Below are 21,003 nucleotides of genomic sequence, written 5' to 3' on the forward strand. Positions count from 1 at the left end.
TATATGGTACAATTACCACATATGTGTCATAGCACATTCAACCAATCAGATATTAGCTTTCAACTGAATATTAGTCTAGCTTAAATAAATGCCTAATTGGATACTATGGATTATAGCACATTTATGATATATGCATCATGTTAGTGATTTCACCTTTAAGTGTCATTCACTATAATGAATGCAGGCAATGCTAAGACGTACTGGACTTCATTATTTACCTACAACTCAATACTTCTCCCACGGTTTGTGCACGTCTTACAGCATTCACATTAATTATTGAAAAATATTTAATCTCCCAGTGCCCAATTCACATTCAATTTGTAGTGGAACCTGCAGAGTTGCTCACTGTTTGCATGCCATTACATTTACCAAATGTGCCTCGACTTACAGTTCTATTTCAGGAGTTATTGTAAAAATCTGTGTCTTGTTGGACATTTCCTTCACGTGAAATGCATAATTCAATTATAGCTAATTATTGGGGGGAAATGAAACCATTAGCATTTTATGGTCAGAAAAGTGACCAAATAATACAATCACTTTAAATATCATATTTTCAGAAGTCTCTTCTGAAATTACACACTTTAAAATCAATTATACTTGCAAATAAAAATCAAAAGATTTAAGGATCCTATAAAAAGCTAATCAGATATTTAACTACATTAATATCTTCACATTTAGTTTATAGTTGTTTTATTGTTATTTTATTGTTCCTGCATAAAAGACGGCATGGTGCAGCACAGTTTAAATAAGCTACAATACTAATAGCATCATCAATTATTACCTAACGTATTTACGTTTGCTCATTTAATATTATATTGTCTTTACATTTACACGTTAGTTGTGCTATTTTTAGCCATTGCTCATTTCAAGCCTCAGTTTAAGTATAACAGTGACATAGGAACAACAGACAGTCCTGTTATCTGTTCTGTAGTCTGCAGTTATTGAATAGAAGAATCTGACACTATCACATGGCAACTGTGTGAAAGAACACTAAAATGACCGCAGCATCAGGTATAATATCGGCAGATACATCAGTCTGCTAAGTGTGTCTGATCAGGGTCCTGCCAAATCAATGTACGTCTAAGTGTAAGCGTATACTTACCCCATTCTTCACTACTGTCCCTGTTTCTTGTTATTTTTAATCTCCCTCTGTTCACACATCGCCTTTATATTTGAGTTCTTTCTGTCTTCTGTATTGTGATAGTTTGGCCCTTTACAGGACACATGAAGATGTTGAATCCTTGAGATGAAGAGCCTCATTCTTCTCTTTCACTCAGCCTCAGTAGCGTCCTATGCTTGTCACTGCTCGGCTCTCTGCTCCACACTGGCTTGTTTTGTCAATAACCATTTATTTGTTGCTGGAAAAGTAGGAGCCATTACATCTGACCTCCCTGTTTCATCAATTATGGATAGATTATTGGATGTGAACATCTGCAGAAGCTCGCTGCTGAACTCACCTCCTGGCTGGGATTAGATAAAGTATTAAACTGTTGTTTATTGTCAGGCCAAAACTACTGGGAAGTCAGGGGATTCCAGCTCTCGCAAGCCCCTATCAGCAGGCACCTAACATTGTTTAGTATTGCTACCGTTTCCCACTAGATCTCGGGCATCTATTATTTACACTTATTACCAGTTGTTATGACATAGTTGATAAAAGCTCTTGGCAGGAATTACATTTCCTGTCTTTGTCATATCTGTCAGAAATAAAGGAGAAAACCATATATTTTCCTTGAGCTTTTCTGTTTTAGGATAGAATTTGAAGAGTATACATGTTTACACAGACCCCATTCTCTATAAATATGTGCTTCTCTAAATATTTGTTAGTATAAGCCATCTGCCGTGCACCTTTATTTGGTTGTAGTGAAGATGGCGTGATAAATTGCTTTAGACACATTTCTTTTTTTCTCAGAGAGATGGGGTCCGAAAGCAGATAAATAATACATTGCTCTTCCCTGTATTCATTTCCCTGTGATTTCCCATGTATATTCTTTGTCATTTTGTGGAAAACGCACATCATAAAATAGCTTTCTACTTTCTTGGGATTATTATATTTGTTATACTTATATGAAACACTTGTTTTGTATTTTCATCATGTCTAAACTTATATTAAAAGTGCCTATATATACATAGATTTTTGTATTCATAAATGCAGGTTCATGTTGGGGAAACTCAATGAGAATGATTCAAACAGTTTTATTGTGAAAATGTATCTTTTATGACATTGTAGCAAGGTTGTTGTTTTTCTGTGTTTGTTTTACTTTGTTTATTTGGCAACACTGCCTTTGGTTTCTTCTTAGTTAGAAAAATTACTTTTCTTTTTTATTTTATGAGTCACACATCTGCAGCATTTTTTAAGATTAAGTCTCGTATTATTTGTTGTCTAAATATAAAATTGCATTTAACATATCTTTTGTTGCATTTTTAATCAAATCTCCCAATATGCAACAGTTACATATTTATTAGCTACAGTAGTTTTCATAGTTTGTCTTTTAGCCATCCAATATTGTTTCTTTTAATTACTTTGCTATTTATGCACTTTTTCTGTGTGTGCCCAAGTATAATGTAGAAATGCTCTGAATTTGTTCAGAATGCGTAAGAGTGTGTTTGTGTCCAGCCACAGTGACTGCGATGTGTGTATGTACAACGTGGATGTGTTCTGTCTGTGTCCAGCCAAAGTAGTTGTATTTCAGTGCGAATGTGTCCTGTGAGTGTCCACCCACAGGAGTGTGTGGGTTCTTTGTGTGTGTAATGTAGCTGTGTTTGTTTAGAATAGATGTCTGCTGTGTGTGGATGTGGTCTGTGTCCAGTCAGTGTTTAATGTGAATGTTTTTTCTGTGTGTGTCCATCCAGAGAGCATGTGTTGTAAATATTATAGACGTGCATAGTGTGTGTTTAAAATAGATGTTTTCTGTACTTTCAGAGGAAACAACTCAACTGAATCATAATCATTGGCCTTGTAACACTGGAACTCCTTTTATAGGTGTTTGGACAACTTTCATTTTCTTTCAAGTCACAGAAAGGTTAACATAAGATTACCTGGTAGGGGAAAAATGTAGCAACATAAATTTGTCACTACATCATTGGATCAGTGATACTCAAAGCCTCACACAGAATACTTTCTATCTGGCAGTCTAACTCTGCAAGGTTTAGACCATACTTGCCTACTTTTGGCAAGTTGTATCCGGGAGAGGGTCGTGTCTAGAGGGCGGGAGGGGGCGGGCATGGCCAAATGCATCATTTTGGCCCCGACCCACGACAAAACGGCATATTTGGCGGGGCCAAAATGACGCGAATCACGTCATTTTAGCCCCGCAATTGCGGGATGCGGGTGACTTGCCAACTCTCCCAGGAGTCCGTGAGACTGACCCGAATTTCGGGAGTCTCCCGGACATCCCGGGAGAGTTGACAAGTATGGTTTCGATACTTCACAGCTCTTGTTGACTGAATGATCATGCTTCTGTCTGGTCTCTCACACACCAGACCTAGAGCCTACATGCAGTCAGAAACATGCATGAAGCCTGGTGCACAACTAAAAAGTGCTGTAATTTGTAACAGCTAATCAAATAGCTACTGTAATTATTTGTAATCATATTTGTTGCTGTGGGTTCCATATGTCACTAGTTGTTATCATACTTGCCTACTTTGGGCAATTTGTATCTGGGAGAGGGGCATGTCTAGAGGGCAAACGTGTCAATTTGGCCCCGCACCCACGACAATTATGCCCCCTATATCCGCCTCAAATTGTCTCTGTTATGGACGCGAGACACTTCGCAGCTAATTGAATTCCCACCTAACTGTTAAAGTATTCCATATAATGTTGGAATCTAACCAACAAATGGATCCCATATTTGTGGGTTGAATTTTGCAGATGGCATAAAGCACAACCCCTATAATGTAACACAAGTCTCAAATACGGTTAAACTGTTATAGGGAGTTAAATCCCTTTGTCATTGTAATTTGGGGGCATCAGAAATTTAAATTATGAAGTTAAAGATTTCTAGTGGAAATCAGGGACTATCCTGGGAAAATCAGGATATATTAGACTGTACTATAAATAGTTCAGTAGACACGGCCATGGGTGGAGCGAGAGCCGCCCCCATTTGGCAGCACATCGTGTCTGGATGTTACTTGCACAATCTCCCTGAGTAGGCAGGTATGACATATACTATTTTAAATTTAGTTTTAATTGAATAAAACTCTCCAAACCCTTGTTTACTAATTTATTAATGATAAAATAAATTATTTTATAATTAGATTATTTAAGTTATATTTGTTCTCGATCTGTCATAGTCCAAATGAGAAACAAGATATTTTTTTTATTTGTTCTTCTGCCTTATTCTGTCATTTTCCAAGTGGGGAATACTTATTTGGTGAATTGAAGATGCTCTATGAGCATGCAACATTAGGCTTAGTACTTGATATTCTTACCAGCAGAGAAGTCTCCATATTACACCCAGCCCATTGTCATGTCATACATGATCACATATACCATTTGGACAGCGTCATTGTAGTAGATAGATCATCCAGATTACGATATGGTACCAATTACTGATGAATAAAATGTAAAATAAATTACACTTTAGTTTTCAAAATGCAAAGGATTTGCTAATTCAGATTATTTAAAGAGAGTTTGAACAGATTACTACAGAAAGCAAATGAATAATGTGGTCTTTCTTCTAGTGAGTGATCAACAGATCAATTCATATATTGCCAACAAATCAAAATGCATGGGCATATATTCTTAATTACAGTTTCTTTTTCTTAGAAATGTTTTTTATGAATCAATTGTATAGAAAGCTACTGCACTGAGGATTTTATGTTTCACAGAGTACAGTAATGTTAATGATAATCAGCATGGCTTCGTGTGAGATAGGTCATACCATAATAACCTCATTAGCTTCTTTGAGGAAATAAGCTGAAATTTTGATCAAGGTAATGCACAAGATGTGACCTACTTTGACTGTGCATAAGCTTTTGATGCAATGGAGTACAGCAGATATAGTACCAGTTTAAGTGTAGGAGGCAAAGTGCGGTCATTAATAATATGATTATATTATTCAGATTGGACTGGTATTCTAAGTCAATTAACATACAGTTCAGCACTGAAATGTTACTTTAAAACCAGGAATACCACAGTAGCAGAACATTTTGTGTTAGTGTGATGAAGTACAATAGATCTTATTGTGGTATAGTACGGTACTCGTTTTCCTCATGGGAATCCTTCAATTCCAGAGATAATTACATTTTATTGTTGGGGGGGAGTTACAGAAGACGATTAAAATGGCCAGTGGCAAGGAAAAACTTGCCATTGTGTCCTTAAGTAATGGTCATACTACTAGATGTGTCTGATACTGTACTAAGATTTTAGTGGTGCGTAGAGAACATAAAATCAGCAGTGTTGCAAAAACTGGACTGTTTGGCAACCGAATAAATATACTATGTTTCCTAGAGTAGACAGAATTTCACATTATATCCAACCTGGTTCAAGGAGCAATAAATGGACAAAAGAGACTTAATTATTTGTTTAAATGGACAATTGAAAAATGACATAGATCTTACAGAACTACTAGTGAATATGACATACCTTGCAAAAAATACTATCTCTTATCTAATTATCTATCTTGTCTAATTCCCTGTTTTATCATCTGTAGCAATACCAAATCCTCTTTGTTGTATCCAATTTTGAATATCAAGCTTCAGAGACCAGGTTCTCACCTCGCTCCATTTCCCCAAAAATGTTTTTCTCTACCTCTACCATTCCAGTCTCTGGACGCTGTGCATTGGTTGTGCAACCTTCCTGCAATAACTGTAGTGTGGTGGCTGACAACATATCGCTCAATTATTATTATTAGGTCTGGACAGTTCCTGTTTGAGAGGACAGTCCCCTGATCTTGTGGCTCAGGATATTTGTCCCCATTTCAGGACAGTAGGGTGGGGGGTGTCCATATGGCATAGATAGGGGGTGTTTGTATGTAGGGTAGGGGGGCTGGGTGCCACTGCACCACTGAAGTACTGGGCACGCTTAAAGGGTACATTTTCCACCCTAAAGTGATCTGTTCACGCCCACACTTTGTTGTGTGCACGCTCAGTGTCCCGATTTTGGAAAAACAAGCTGGGAGGCATGTGGTAGTGCTACAGAAGGGAGAGGGAAGGACATGTTCTTCTAATCGTGTCCCTACTCCTCTTGTCTTAGAAGCAGATACTAGATTCTGAACACATGATACTGAACTACTACTAGTTTGTTTTTGTTATTTTGTGTATATGTGGATAATTGAGTGTGACATGTTTCTTATTGTCAGACTTAATGGAAAGTTAGAAACTTTTCTCTTTATACCTGAATACATATTGGTTCAAAAATATAGCACTCTATTATTGAGAAGTTGGAAAGTACTGCAATAGTTGATAAGGGGGTGATTAATTATTTATGGGACTTATAAATAAGTGATTTTGTGAATAGAATATTTTCATAAATAATCATGCATATGTTACAACATACCTCAATCTCTGCCCCATTGGAGCTTACAATCTAAACACACACATACACACACACACACTTCAGCACTGTGAGGCAGCAATGCTAACCACTGTGCCACCGTAATGCCCAAATGATAAAATCGATCTATCGTTGCTAAATTGATCTATAAATTAAAATAATCTTTAGACTAGTAATATATAGGTCATTTTGTTACACCATTACTTTATTATAATCCTCCTTACCATTACCTGTACTTGTCATTATTAAGTATTTAGTAAAAATTTAAGTTTTGTGCTGAGAATCTGCCCCTATTAAGTAATTGCAGGTCACATGGAAAACTTCAACTGTATTGTAGCCAGGCAAATAGGAAAACAATCTGTGCTTTCACAGGCTCCAATTAAGTAGTAAAAAGTATAATTTGATAGAGATCAGTTCAGCAATGTAACATTTCAAGCTATAGGGCATATTTAAATTAGGTCCAGAGATCTCTGTTACAGTCCGGAACGGTCGGCGAATGTACTACACGATACCCCATTAACGCGGAATTATGTAACGCGCAGCCGTCGCTTAAACGCGATCTCGGGACCTAGTTAGATACCCCCTATATATGTATAATCTTTCCATGTCTCTCTTTTAGCAGGTATAAGAAGGTACATTTGAATGTGACTGTTTATTGGTTTTGCTGAATGTAATTCAAGACCTCTGCAATTCGCCCTGTCAATCATTTCTGGGCCACATGCTGACTGATGGCCACCCATTCTTGCCTAATCAATGCTTGGAGTTTGTTAGAATTTGGGGGTTTTGTTTGTCCAACCGTCTCTTGAGGAGTGACCACAAGTTCTCAATTGGATTAAGGTCAGGGGAGTTTCCTGCCCATGGACCCAAAATTTCAATGTTTTGATCCCTGAGCCACTTAGTTATCACTTTTTCTTTATGGCAAGGTGCTCCATCATGTTGGAAAAGGCATTGTTCATCACCAAACTGTTCTTGGATGGTTGGGAAAAGGTGCTCATGGAGGATGTTTTGGTACCATTCTTTATTCATGGATATGTTCTTAGGTAAAATTGTGAGTGAGCCCACTTCCTTGGCTGAGAAGCAACCCCACACATGAATGGTCTCACTGTTTACTGTTGACACGACACAGGACTGATGGTAGCACCAACCTTTCCTTTTCCGGACAATCGTTTTTCCAGATGCCCCAAACAATCTGAAAGGAGATTCATCAGAGAAAATTACTTTACTCCAGATCTCAGCAGTCCAATCCCTGTAACGTTTGCAGAATATCAGTCTGTCCCTGATGGTTTTCCTGGAAAGAAGTGACTTCTTTGCTGGCCATCTTGACACCAGGGGCTAAATGTATGAACCTCCGGATTCTTCAACTCCGGCGAGTTCAGCGTCTTCAGCGCTTAAATTTAAAGCGGCGCTGCCTTGTAAAGGGAAGTTTCCATTTACAAGGCAGCGCCGCTTTAAATTTAAGCGCTGAAGACACTGAACTCGCCGGAGTTGAAGAATCCGGAGGTTCATACATTTACCCCCAGGTCATCCTCCAAAAGTCTTTGCCTCACTATACGTGCAGATGCACTCACACCTGCCTGCTGTCATTCATGAGCAAGATCTGCACTGGTGGTGCCTCGATTATGCAGCTGAATCAACTTTGGGAGACGGTCCTGGCGCTTGCTGGACGTTCTTGGGTGCCCTCAAGCCTTCTTCACAACTATTGAACCTCTCCCCATGAAGTTCTTGATGATCCTATAAATAGTTGTTTTAGGTGCAATCTTACTAGCAGCAATATCTTTGCCTGTGAAGCCATTTTTGTGCAAAGCAATGATGACTGCATGTGTTTCCTTGCAGGTAACCATGGTTAACAGACGAAGAACAATTATTTCAAGCACCACCCTCCTATTACTGCTTTCAGTCTGTAATTCTAACTCAATCAGCATGTCAGAGTAATCTCCAGCCCTGTCCTCGTCAACACTCTCACCTGTGTTAACAAGAGAATCACTGACCTGATATCAGCTGGTTCTTTTGTGTCAGGGCTGAAATGCAGTGAAAATGTTGTTTTGGGGATAAAGTTCATTGTCATGGCAAAGAGGGACTTTGAAATGAATTGCAATTCATCTGATCACTCTTTATGTCATTCTGGAGGATATGCAATTGCCATCATAAAAACTGAGAAAGCAGACTTTGTGAAAAATAATATTTGTGTCATTCTCAAAACTTTTGCCCATGTGGCCATGACTGTACTATACCCCGAAATAAAACTCTTGAATAGCTAAACAAAATGTAATTGTGAAGACAAGGAAACAGACAATGGGGGATAGAGGGCGTGTTTAATTATTTAAACTAATTCGAGCGCTCACTGCACACTTCCTGCCTCGTTCTGTGATGCTGGCGTCTGCAGCTCCTCTGTGTCAGCAGCAGGCTGGGGGTTGGGCGCCAGACTCCCAGCCTGCCATTGCCACAAAGGAGCAGCAGCCGCCAGCTTCACAGGCAGTGTTGACTTCTATTTTCCCCCCTACTCTACATGCCATTACCCCCACATTCTCCACACAAGGTAAGTAATTGAATTAGTTAGGTGTGTATCTGAGGGGGAGGACTGCCTAACAAGGACAAGATCAGTGCATGTCAAAATTTGGACACCCTTCCTGGGACTCTTTTGAGCAAATGCGCTCGTTCAGAAGAGTCTTCCTCTCACCTCCAGGCCCTTTTAGTTCCACCGTTGATGTCTAGGGCATCGAGCTCCTTCCCTTTTATGGACCTGACACCTACATGCAAAATGGAGGCAGCCATTTTTTATATTTATGAGAATTCATGAATTTATTTATGAGTATCCATTCAATATGAGCTAGTGAGGCACTGTGTGTGTAGCTGGTGGGTCCATATTCATAAATAGGCATCTGTCTTCCTCATAAGACTTCTGATAGATTCTCTTCCTTTCTCATCTGCTTCATGTTGTGAATCTGTTGGTACGTAGAAGAAACAAGAACTGTGCAGGACTTTATAATTTTTCCTTTATTGTACAATTGTACTTGGCTGTTTTAAATGAATAATAGCTAAGATAAATTTTCCATTTTTCAGCACAGCATCACTTTGCCGCATTGAGCAGGTGTTTGAGAGGTGTTTTGAAATAGTAAATTAGCAAATAAGAAGACATAAAGATATACTTTTCAAGATATGTGAAGACAATGGGACTCATTTAGAGTTGGACGCATAAGCGCTCCCTATGTACGTTAGAAAAGATGCATGCAAGAAAAAGCATATTTATGTGCATATGTTCATCCCAACGCATTTCAAAATGTGTCCAGCTCAAACACAGTAGCTTTTGCATACTGTGCATACTTACGCTCCACAATAGTGTAGAAAGAGATGTGGCTTGACAGTGTTAGTAGTAAATTTTAAAGTTGCATTATTTCATTTCTGCACCGTATAACAATGTCATATACACAAGAGAGAATAGTGTTATTACAGTGTTATTAATAAATGTGAAAGTCGGGTTTTCAATATAAAGTATAATTAAATACAGCATTGGTTGTTATCACATTTAAAAAATCAAATAGAATTCTTCTGCCGTAGTCCAAATGCAAATGTCATTTGAGTAATGTGAATGAATGGCTATGACTTCATATAATATAGCTAATGAGTACTATTGGCAGTAGAGGTCAGTCAATCAGAAGACGCTACAGATCGTCATCATGATCACGTGATTTTGCATCTGTCTTCCAGCAACTTGTATATGGTGTATCTGTTGATTTGTCCACGTTTAATTGTGTCGCAATTATGTGAACACAGCTTTACTGTCCACACCCATTCCGTCTTTCCAGGCATAAGGAGATGCAACATGCCATACAGTACAACATACATTAAAAGTTTCAAGTATGTAGTATCAGGTTTTTCTATAAAAGAGCATATGAACTATTGGCTGATACAAATGCAGCAGTAATCAATCTTGGTGAGCAAGTGACTGCAGACACCTACCCCTGGCTCCAACATATCTCTAAGTTGCAGTGTGTCAGCATACTGCTCAGCCCATTTCAGCAGCACATGTCAGAAGTCATTAGCTAGGGATCGCTTTGACTAATGTTCCAGTTGATTGTCTGACTCCTGCTCTGGAGCTGTAAATGAGGCAGAAGCATTTTTACTGCTCACAAACTGTGAAATAGCTGAGCACGTTTAGATTGCCAGAACCCAAAGAAATGCATTTCCAATAATCTTTGACAATGTCAGGTAGGTAAAGGAAATACTTTAGTTAAATTCTTCTTACTACTTAGCTGTCTACTGAAATGGAGTGACAAAAAGTGACAAGGTCCATGGATAGAGGAGACACAGAATCGAAGTCTGAATAACCCACACCTTGTTTGAAGACTTTTATCAGTGGTTCCTATACTTCCCCTGTACAATTCAGGGGAATATTTGTGCTAAATGGAAGTTATTAAGTGTTCTCAAAACACAAGAAAATGATCTTGTGGTGCCACTGGTTTAATCAATGAACACTCTCAAGGTCATTTAGGTTGAGCAGTGCAAAATCTTTGGTGGTGCTATCTACTTGGTTTTCTCAAAAAAGCATGGGTTTGCAGAGCAAGATTGATTGATTGATTTATTTGTGTTAACAGGTATTTTTACAGCTCCTTCACATTATATTTGCTATCATAGACACATGCTAGGGTTTATTTTTTAAGAAGCAAATTAACCTGAAAACCCACACAAACACAGGGGACCTGAGTCATTAAGGAGAGCAAAGCAAAAAAAAAGGAGTAACTTTGCACCTTGGCAAAACCATGTTGCATTGGAGGGGGAGGTAAACTTAAAATTGTGGTAGAGGGGATTTATAGTTGGGATAGGGCATGTCCTAGATCAACTTTAAATTTCCATGTAAAAATAAAGGTATTAAGTATTTGTGCGCTACATTACATACATAAACTAATTTACACCCCTTGCATTGTAACATGGTCTATTCCAGATCATTTTTACTCCTTTTGTGTCTTGCTCTCCTTAATGACTCAGGCTCAGGGAGAGCATACAAACTCCACACAGATAGTGCCCTGGTTAGAATTGAACCCATGACTTCAGAGCTGTGAGGCAGCAATGCTAACCCCTGTGCCACCATGCTGCCTATGGTGGTGACATTTGTACCACTGTAGGCTATAATATATAACAGTATTTTAAATATTTGTTGGCAACATTTGATTGATGCATCACACAGCAATAGCAGTACCCTTGTTTATTTATTAAATATTGATGTATACCTCAAAAAAAAAAGGATGTATTTTTCAAGACAGTGGTACTACCACCGGAAATAAAAAAATATAATATGCCTTTTTACCTAGTTTGCTTTTGCTTGTTTGGTGTGGGTTTATGTGAGCTTTTGGATCCATACGCAGTAATAGATAGTGAACGGATAACATTTAGTTCTAACAAATTTGTATAACCAAAATATGTATATGGGATGAGCACACCGTAAAACTTAAACATTGACTCCTACACTGATAGGCACTAAGTCAGTGAGCAAGTCAGTGCTGGTTTAGTGACCTGGGTTCCTTATAAATGGTCAGGGTCAGGATGGGGCATGAAGGGCCCACCGGGGGAATGCAATGATAGGGGCCCATGAAATAGTTTGTGCAACATCGCAAAACCTGAAGGGGTGTGCTCAGCCACCAGAGGGGAAGAGGAAAAGTAAAATAACTGCCCCAGTGACCTCAACTGAGTGATTCATCTCTCCTTCTGGCAATGTGTCAGAATGCAAGGATCATCACTCAGGTGACTGGGGCAGTGATTCTGATGTCCTTCCAACACATTGGACACATGATCGGTTAAAGTGGAGTTAGGGCGGAGGCAAAAGCAAGATTTCTACAGGGGGGGGGGGTTCCATGACATGCTACCAGAGTCTGCATGATCTACCATCACTGGCTATCATTTTAGCCAGTGTGAGGCTGCTTTCCAACCCCTTGCCATCCACTTCAGATACATTGGCAATGCTGTGTGCACTACTGCTAGGTGCACATAGCTCACCTTTTACAAGCAGAGTATTATGAAGCAGGACATGCCTCATAACTGTCTTTGCGGTGGGAACAAAGTCCTTACTGATGAAAACAGTCATCCAAAATGGGGACTGCCCCACCAGAATCAGGACAGTTGGAAGACTGCCCTGCCCTCTCCTACCTGTTCTTGTAGTTTTCACTTCCTGATGCTGCTGGTGTCTTAAGCTCAGCTGCTGCTTGATCCTGGAATGTTGGGGTCCTGTTTGGAAAAAGGGATAGATACATGAAATATAGCAATAAGCGAACCCTCTAGGCCTCCCTCCCCCAAACCAGCCCGGACGTTAAATCAAAAGCACCCAAGTTTTATAAATAGGTCTCAGCCCCAACATTAAATTAACAGCATTCACATTTAATAAATTGACATATTTCCCCCAAACCTGCCTGACATTACATAATAAGTACTCACAACTAATAAATAGAGAAATCCCCCACGGCAGCCCGAAATTAAATAATAAGTATTCACTTTTAATAAATAGCCCTCTTTCTCAGTAAAATATGCCCAACATTTAATTATTAGCCCCACACTAACCCAGCATTAAATAAATAATACCATCATCGCAATATTAACCTAAATTAATAGGTACTACCATTACCCCTTTATTAAATTCAATAGGCCCCACCAATAAATTAATATCTTATACTGTTTAAGGGCTAGACCTCACATTAAATTAATAGCCCAAGTACTACCTCCAGCCACATTACATAAGGAGCCCTCCTTCCCCTAACACTTACCTTCTTCACTACCCATCCCCACTTCAGTTCTCTCAAACTCCTAACCCCCAACCCCCCATTGGTTTTCTCCACCAAGTCTCTACTTAACCCTCACCCCACTTCTCTCCACCATCAACAGCAAAAAGATGTTTAAAATTTAAATAGAAAAAATAAAATCTTTTTTTACACTGGAATATACAGTATATGGCACCACACAGCAGTATATAATGACACATTATATAACTGTGCAACCACTTTATACAGGGCCCAGCCAAATCACTCACAGAGGAGGTAGCTTGGGTCCATCACTTCTAGGGGAGTATCACAACATCCAAGCCCAATACTTAGCGGTTTCACTCTTCCTTATATTAAGATGCTGCTCACTGTTATTTTGTGTGCTGCCAGCACCTGTGGGGGATTAAGATGACCTTGGGTCCTGGGCTGAAAACTAGGAATGGGCAATAGGTGCCTACTAAATGTGACTCCTCAGAATACAGTGCAAGCACAGTACAATCATAGTAAGTGCAACAATTTTTTTTCAGAGCGTGGTACAAATAGTTATACTGCACCCAACACAAACCTATACACAGGATGCCAGCTTGTTTCCATGAGCTTCTGTAATTCCCAGTTTATAACCATCCTACCTAGTTCTCCACACCCTCCCCTGCTCCTTCCCTTTCTCACTACTCTGCCAAACCCACACCCACAAGGTCTCTACAATCCCTGGAATGACTTACTTACCTCAGCACTCAGAGTCAATGACTTTTCAGTAAGCAGTCCAATTTTTTTAACAGTAACCAGTTCATACGCAGGGAATGCAAAGGACCCAATTTGTGTTATACTATGTCTAAATAGGCAGTCCATGTTGTTTACCAGTAACTAGCTTACATGCAGAGAACTGAAGGGACTACAGCTATGTCAGATTTCTAGGGGGTTTATTGTTTATCTAAATCATATAGTAGTTAGATCAGCTTGAATATTTGTTAGAGGATTGAATAAAATCAGCTGTGACTCACTAGCTGCCAAATTGATGACAATTCAGCATGTCCGGTGGCTGCTAGTGCTGTGTGTTGGGCTGCAAATTTAATTGGCACCAGACCATTGTCAAACAGTCCAATATAAATATTGACTCTAACCTCTATGATTTATTACTGTAAGAAGTTTCAGTGTAATAAATAGGTTGAGAACCAACTGATATTTGGTGGAGCAATATCCACTAAACTTCAATTTATACATCAATTTTGACCCAACTCAAATCCTAATGTGTATTTACAGTCCAATGAACATAACCAATATAGTGGCAAAATAATAAAATCTAAGTAGGAAATAAGTTGTTCATGTTAGGACTGGATTTTACTAAGTACACAATCATATGAGTGGATGTAGTAGATATGAGATGCAGCTAAGTAGTATTACTACTTTTTTAACTGTTCACCTCATATTACCGTAGTTTGAATTCCTCTAACACATTTTTTGTATTTTGCTTAAGTTGCTTTTAAGTGGAATTAATAAAGAATATAGTTTTTATTCTCAATCCATTATGTACAACACACGAGTGCCCCATTTACACATTTTCTGTACCCTCTTTTTTTGTTTTTCAATGACTTACTTACCTGTCAGCTTCTTCTCTTCTCTCATCCCCTGATCCTCTCAGCTGACGCACATGTGACCTATTGAATCACACTGCAGCGCCTGGGTGCAGCGAGCAGTGCACAGTTTGGACCCCGTCCCCCTCAGGCAGGTGGAGGGACCCTCAGACAGTGGGGCCCATCTGGGATTTTCCTGGTATCTCGGTGGGCCAGTCCGAAGCTGCAAACGGTGCAATGATTCAAACAGCAGAATCTTGGGAAAAATACAAGTTTAAATAAAGCATACAGATGAATCCAGGGAACAGATGTGACAGTAATCATTATCAAGAGGTAAACTTGCAGTAAAACTGTGGGACACACAAGGCTAGTCAAAATTGGACACATCCAGAGGGTTAGGTCAGGAGCAAATGATTTTTGCATAATATTTGGTTCTCAAACCAGCGGTTTTCTACACACAGCATGTGGTTTGTTCAACACCTCATACGGTTTATTTCATGCAGAAAATAAATGCACAAACAAAAGAAAATCATTGTCTGGCGCTCACAAACAAACAATATATAAATCACTATGTGTCAGCCTATAGATAAAGGGGAATTTTGTGCACAATATAGCTATATTGGGATTAAGCTCACCTGCTACGTCAAGGCATCTCCTGTAGGTAAGTCCCTCCACAGCCAGTGATTTAAATATTGTTTATTTGTGAGCGCTGGACAACAATTTTCTTTTGTTAGCACATACACATTGGTCTCAATTGTTCTTGGTGGCCGTCTCAAATGATTTCATTCACTTGTACAGTTCATTCATTTAAAGAAGCGCGCCTTTTCTCTTTGATAAAATAAATGCAGTTTGTATTTGAAGTCTGCATCTGATTAATATCGATTTTAAAATGACATAATAAAGTGCATTTTGATACATCTGCCCGAGAGATTGCAGGAGACCCCAGTTCAAATCTCACTGCCAGTTTGCTGTGGCGCTGGATAAGTCAGTTTGTTTTGGTGTCATCTGAAGCGCAAAAGCAAAATTGTAAACTCAGCTGGCCCTGAGAATTTCTTTGTGTAGAGCACTACTTAAAATGATTTGTGTGTTATATAACAAACATATTATATAATTATATTTATTTTTGTAAAGCATATGCAGTATATGTGTATAAACAATCAGTCAGTAATAATATAGAAGGGTTTACCAGTGCTGTAGCTGGGCCCCCATGATTTAGAGCCGTATCACCCTTAACCTGCCTACAGCCCCTCCATTGCGCAGTATGCAATACAGCCTAAAGAGTATATTTACCAAACTTTGAATTTGAAAAATTGGAAATGTTGCCTATAGCAACCAATCACATTCTAGCTCTAGCTGTCATTTTGTAGAATGTCCTAAATAAATGGAGACTAGGAATAAAATACTGGGAATGGAAGCTACCTGGTAAAGAGATCACACCAGTGTTGCAGAGACCATCATATTATTACACAGATATAACCCCCATTATTGCACAGAGATTCCACGCCCACCCATTACTGTATGGTAGTGCTCCACATACTGATCCCATAAGTCAATTACATTTTGCTGGCAGTGTAATGCCTCCTCTTCTACCTATGCAGCTTTAGTGTCACTCCCAACATTTCGGGCAGAGTGTGTGTGCTGCAGCGAAGGGAGCTGTGACACATGCACTCTAGTTGGAGCACTCCAGGCGGTAAATGTATCAAGGTGCGATTTTGCAAATCCAGCGATTTTCTCGGGAGAGTTGAAACTCGCAGATGTATGAAGCTGAGATTTCATGTAAAATCGCCAGAGTTGTGCTTCTGTCAAAATTGCTATTTGCAAAATCGCTAGAGATCAAACTCCCGACTGTTTTCCACTGCAGCTATACAAGTCTCAAATGTATGAAGCTGCAATTAAGCAAACTCAGGAGTGTTTGCTTTAAAACACGCCAGATACAACACGCTGCATTCTAGCAGCGTGTTGTATAAACCCATCACTGTTACACTGCCCTGTCATACTGCCGGAGCTCCGGCAGCTGTCAAAACAGTAAAAAAAGATTAAAGTGTAAAAAAGAAAAAGCCTGGGGTCCCCCCTCTATTTAGTATTAACCCTAGTGCTGCCAGACTACTGCTGGTTCGGTGAAAATCGTGGACAAATTTTGCGTGGGGTCCCCCCTATTTTCACGGAACCAGCACTAGGCAAACCAGCCGGGGTTGGTGGCACTATAGCAGTGGGACACGCTGCAGGGGTCCCCCTGCCATAATGACTAACCAACCCTAGGCTGTTCAGCGCTGGGCTGGATTCCCTAGGGCATCCACTAATACTATAAATAGATCTAACGCAATGAGCTAAGCTCATTGCGTATCGGAGCTTCTACTGTGTAGAAGCTGTTTGCGGCGGTCCTGCACTTTTTTTATTTTCCTTCAATCAAGCAAGAAGAATCGGGGATGTTACAAATATAGGGCCCCCCTGGCTGCAGAACAGAAGATTGAAAGCGACAATGGGCCCCCCCTGGGCAGAAGAACAGAAGACATTACAAGCAGGACTTTTGGAAGTACAAATTTATTTTGGACATGGTCAAGCATGGACTTTGGATACAAATTTATTTTGGACTTTGTTTACAGCCATTTTGGGATTGAAAGCTGCTGACAACAGAAAACAGCTTCATTGGTGAGTATATTTGGGGATTTATTATTTTTTATAAAAATATGTGGTGTATATGAGGGTGTTTATTGTCTTTATTGTGGGTTTATTATTTTTAATAAATGTTAGTGGTTGTAATGAGGGTGTTGTGATTTTGTTAACATTTTGGTTTGTGGAAGTACAGGTCCCAGACAGCCGTGGGTGTCAGTGCATGTTGGCACTTGTGGTTCTCCAAGTGCCAACATGCCCTGGCTGCCGGGGGTATGCTGGTACTTGTAGTTATACAAAACAAAATAGCATCTGTTTTTTAACACTTCAATCGCCGTTTTTACCCTACACCCACCGCCTAGGGGTGTAGGAAGAGCCCTAGTGCTATCAGCACTGGGCTGGGTGTCCCTAGGGGGTGGGCTTGCTCGTTTTTTTTTGGTGGACCCCACTCCCTAGGGAATCCAGCCCAGTGCTGAACAGCCTGGGGTTGGTTAGTCATTATGGCAGGGGGACCCCTGCCACGTGTCCCCCTGCTATAGTGTCACCAACCCCAGCTGGTTTGCCTAGTGCTGGTTCCGTGAAAATAGGGGGGACCCCACGCAAAGTTTTCCCCCCGATTTTCACGGAACCAGCAGTGGGCTGGCAGCACTAGGGTTAAGACTAAATAGAGGGACAGCTATATGACAGGCAGTGTAACAGTAATGTGTTTATACAACTCGCTGCTACAACACAGGAGAGTTACCTAACACGGGAGTGTTTTACATCACAACAAGAGAGGACCAGCGATTTTGAAGATCAGGGTCAAAATCGCAGCTGGATATATTTAAGAAAATTTTGACTAAAATCGCGGGTTGTCACCCGCGATTTGCCGTGATTTTAACCTGCTGAAAAAATCGGACCTTGATACATTTACCCCCATGTCCCATAGGACAGTACCCTAGGTCCCTTCCTCTCCTCTGCAGTTCTGAGTGCACTTGTGCTGGTTAAAATTCATTTAAAAAGTAATAAAATTCCACAAAACAAGGAATGCCCTGGTAAATGTGCCCTCTGACATTTCCCATCCTGCAAAATTAATCCTTGTTTTTGATCTACCCATCAACTTCTGCTCCCTCTAAAAGTGCCACCTTCTTGGCCCAGAGATCTGTGCACTCCCCCACAAAACTAGGTACGTAGCATTAGAAAAGTGCATTTCCTCTGCAGTTTTCCACTTTTGTGTTTTGTAAATCACCTTTAGTATCTTTATATTGCTGTGATTTAATATTTGGTTTATAATTCTATCATGTTTCTCTTTACAGTCCCTTACTACTTATATGGAAATCTCTAAAGATCTCAGAGATAATGTTGGGCTAGGAAAAGCATATGAAGCAATGGCAAAAGCTCTGGAAAGGTAAGTCAGCACTCCCGTGTCTTGCTGTCACTGCCAGTTCATTCAACTGTGAAAGACTTGAATTGCTACAGATCTGTCACTTCCCATTTACTGGCTCTTTACATCCTAAGCACTGCCCTTCTGCAATGACCCTTTCAATCTAAATTATCTGAAACAAATACAGTTTAAAAGGGCAGTGTGAGACAGCATCAAAGCTTTTCCTATCCTGTGCTCTTACAGTTACTGTATATTTGTATTGAGGTGTGTTTAAATGTTTCTATATTTCCCTCTATACATGCACAGACACACACTGAAACAGGCAGACAGACAGATACATACGGCATCCAACATATCTGGGAGTTAGTTATAATAACACTTTAATTAAATTCTTATTTTAATATGCAAATTATAGTTTAGTATTTGCCATAAACCATTGTGAAAAGATTCAGTATTGCTACAAAAGATAAAATAAGAATTCGGTGCATCCCTGCTATAAATTAATTTACACACACAAACTGACAAGTCTGTCTTGGCAATGAAGATAGATCAGCGTTGGGTAACAGGTGAACCTCAACCTGTATTCTGATTACAATAAGGATCATAGCCTTTGTTTTAATTTAATTTTATAAGTGTAAGTATAAGTGTTTGTTTTCTGGACTTGTGATTAAACTTATGTTTTTATTATACACGCTGTGCTGATTAACAACAAAAAGTAAAGTGTGTTTTAAATGCTTGCCTTTAGAACTAATTCTTTTCCCTCAAATAAACTGGATAGCCTGATGATTTATGTTTGTAAGTATGACATACTTTTTTAAAGCGTTACTTTTTTTTTAAAAAAAAAAGGTGCATGGCAACTCATATTAGTTCTTGAAATTAGGAGAAAGCTATTTATTTTTTATACGTTTCCCTTCTTGCTGATTCCATTTACCTTAATACTTTAATCTCCTACCTTCAAACTTATAGCACCATCAAGAATCCCCTTTGTGGTAGTTTCATCCCTGCTCTATTTGATTTCTCCATTCTGAGTAAATGATTAAGTTTTCATGCATTGGTTCAACCAAAACCTATGTTCACTCAACCACATCCTTTATTGATTACTTCTACAGCAAACAGTAGGCCAAGTGTGATATACATAATTGGACAGTTGTCAAGGGATATGGGTGTTTAAAGTCCCGTTTGCCCATCTGGAAACTAGAATCACCTTGGTAGACAAATATCCTGCAATTTTTCATTCTTTTTTTCCTTGGACCAAAGGGTCCTGCTTGTCAGAATATATGTTTTAACTCTCTGAGGTCTGGTTGAATGAATTTGGTGATTATAACCAATAATATGCTCTCCAAGTTGCACCTGTGCACTGCATTCAGAGAATTGGGAAAAGAGGAATTAATATTTGTCTAACAGCGTAACCCTGTCCTTTTCCTCAGTAAATCCTTTGCATTTATGTTGTAAGATTGTGTTTGATTTTCTTAACACTGGTGATGTGTAGAGCTTATATTTGTACAATGCATTTAGAGTATATATATTGATTGCTTTTGGTTATTGAAAGTCATTACCACTTGTGCAGTTGTTATGTTATTATTTGTCTAGCAAGTTTCTGCTGATAGTGGCGTGCATCAGGGACTGTGTAGTCTAGTAAATTGCTAAGTGAACATGTTATTTGCTAAATAACAAAAACTCACAAACATGTGTGGGATATAAGTATGAGCTCATTTTGGGTGGACAATGCTTATTTGTCACATGTGTGTTATAACTATTTTAACCACATCACATGTTCTGAACAGCTAATAATATGATTATTTTTATTATCATTATCATTTATAAGGCGCTACAAAGGGTCTGCTGCGCCATACAATGGGGGAGAGCAAACAACATCAAGTAACACAAAGATCAACCAGCATACATTTTACATACATAGTCCCAATTATAAGTGGAATATGCCTGCGCTATATAAATTAATATCAATAAATAGACCTAGCATAAAACAGTTACATAGAAGAGCAGAACAACTGCCAGTAACACAATAAACAGAGCAAAAACAAGTAGCATAGGAGCAAGGTCAGAGGAGACCGGACCAGAGGCAAGGAACACCTTTCCTATAAAAATGGATGCATTTGCACAAATGTACTTGCCTAACATTGTAAAGCATTATTTGTATTGTGGATTGGCACTTTTTACGATGTTGACTTGTAGTTACAATGACCTTAAGGACTGACTCTCACA

General features: G+C 39.3%; 1 protein-coding gene and 1 long non-coding RNA gene across 4 annotated transcripts in view; one reads left to right on the plus strand and one right to left on the minus strand.

Moving 5' to 3' along the window:
• Window positions 1-1,452, minus strand: part of LOC142140986 (uncharacterized) — a 31,196-nt gene extending 29,744 nt beyond the window's left edge. Inside the window, exon 1 of the long non-coding RNA XR_012688595.1 lies at window positions 1,103-1,452. This is a non-coding gene — a long non-coding RNA (uncharacterized LOC142140986). The remainder of the gene's footprint in view (window positions 1-1,102) is intronic.
• Window positions 1-21,003, plus strand: part of TTC29 (tetratricopeptide repeat domain 29) — a 199,059-nt gene that overhangs the window by 110,256 nt on the left and 67,800 nt on the right. For all 3 annotated transcript variants that reach the window (XM_075199007.1, XM_075199026.1, XM_075199016.1), the window contains exon 8: window positions 18,713-18,804. In XM_075199007.1, the coding sequence (XP_075055108.1) occupies window positions 18,713-18,804 (92 nt within the window). The remainder of the gene's footprint in view (window positions 1-18,712; window positions 18,805-21,003) is intronic.

The sequence above is a fragment of the Mixophyes fleayi genome, chromosome 1 (assembly GCF_038048845.1).
Source record: "Mixophyes fleayi isolate aMixFle1 chromosome 1, aMixFle1.hap1, whole genome shotgun sequence".
NCBI lineage: Eukaryota > Metazoa > Chordata > Amphibia > Anura > Limnodynastidae > Mixophyes > Mixophyes fleayi.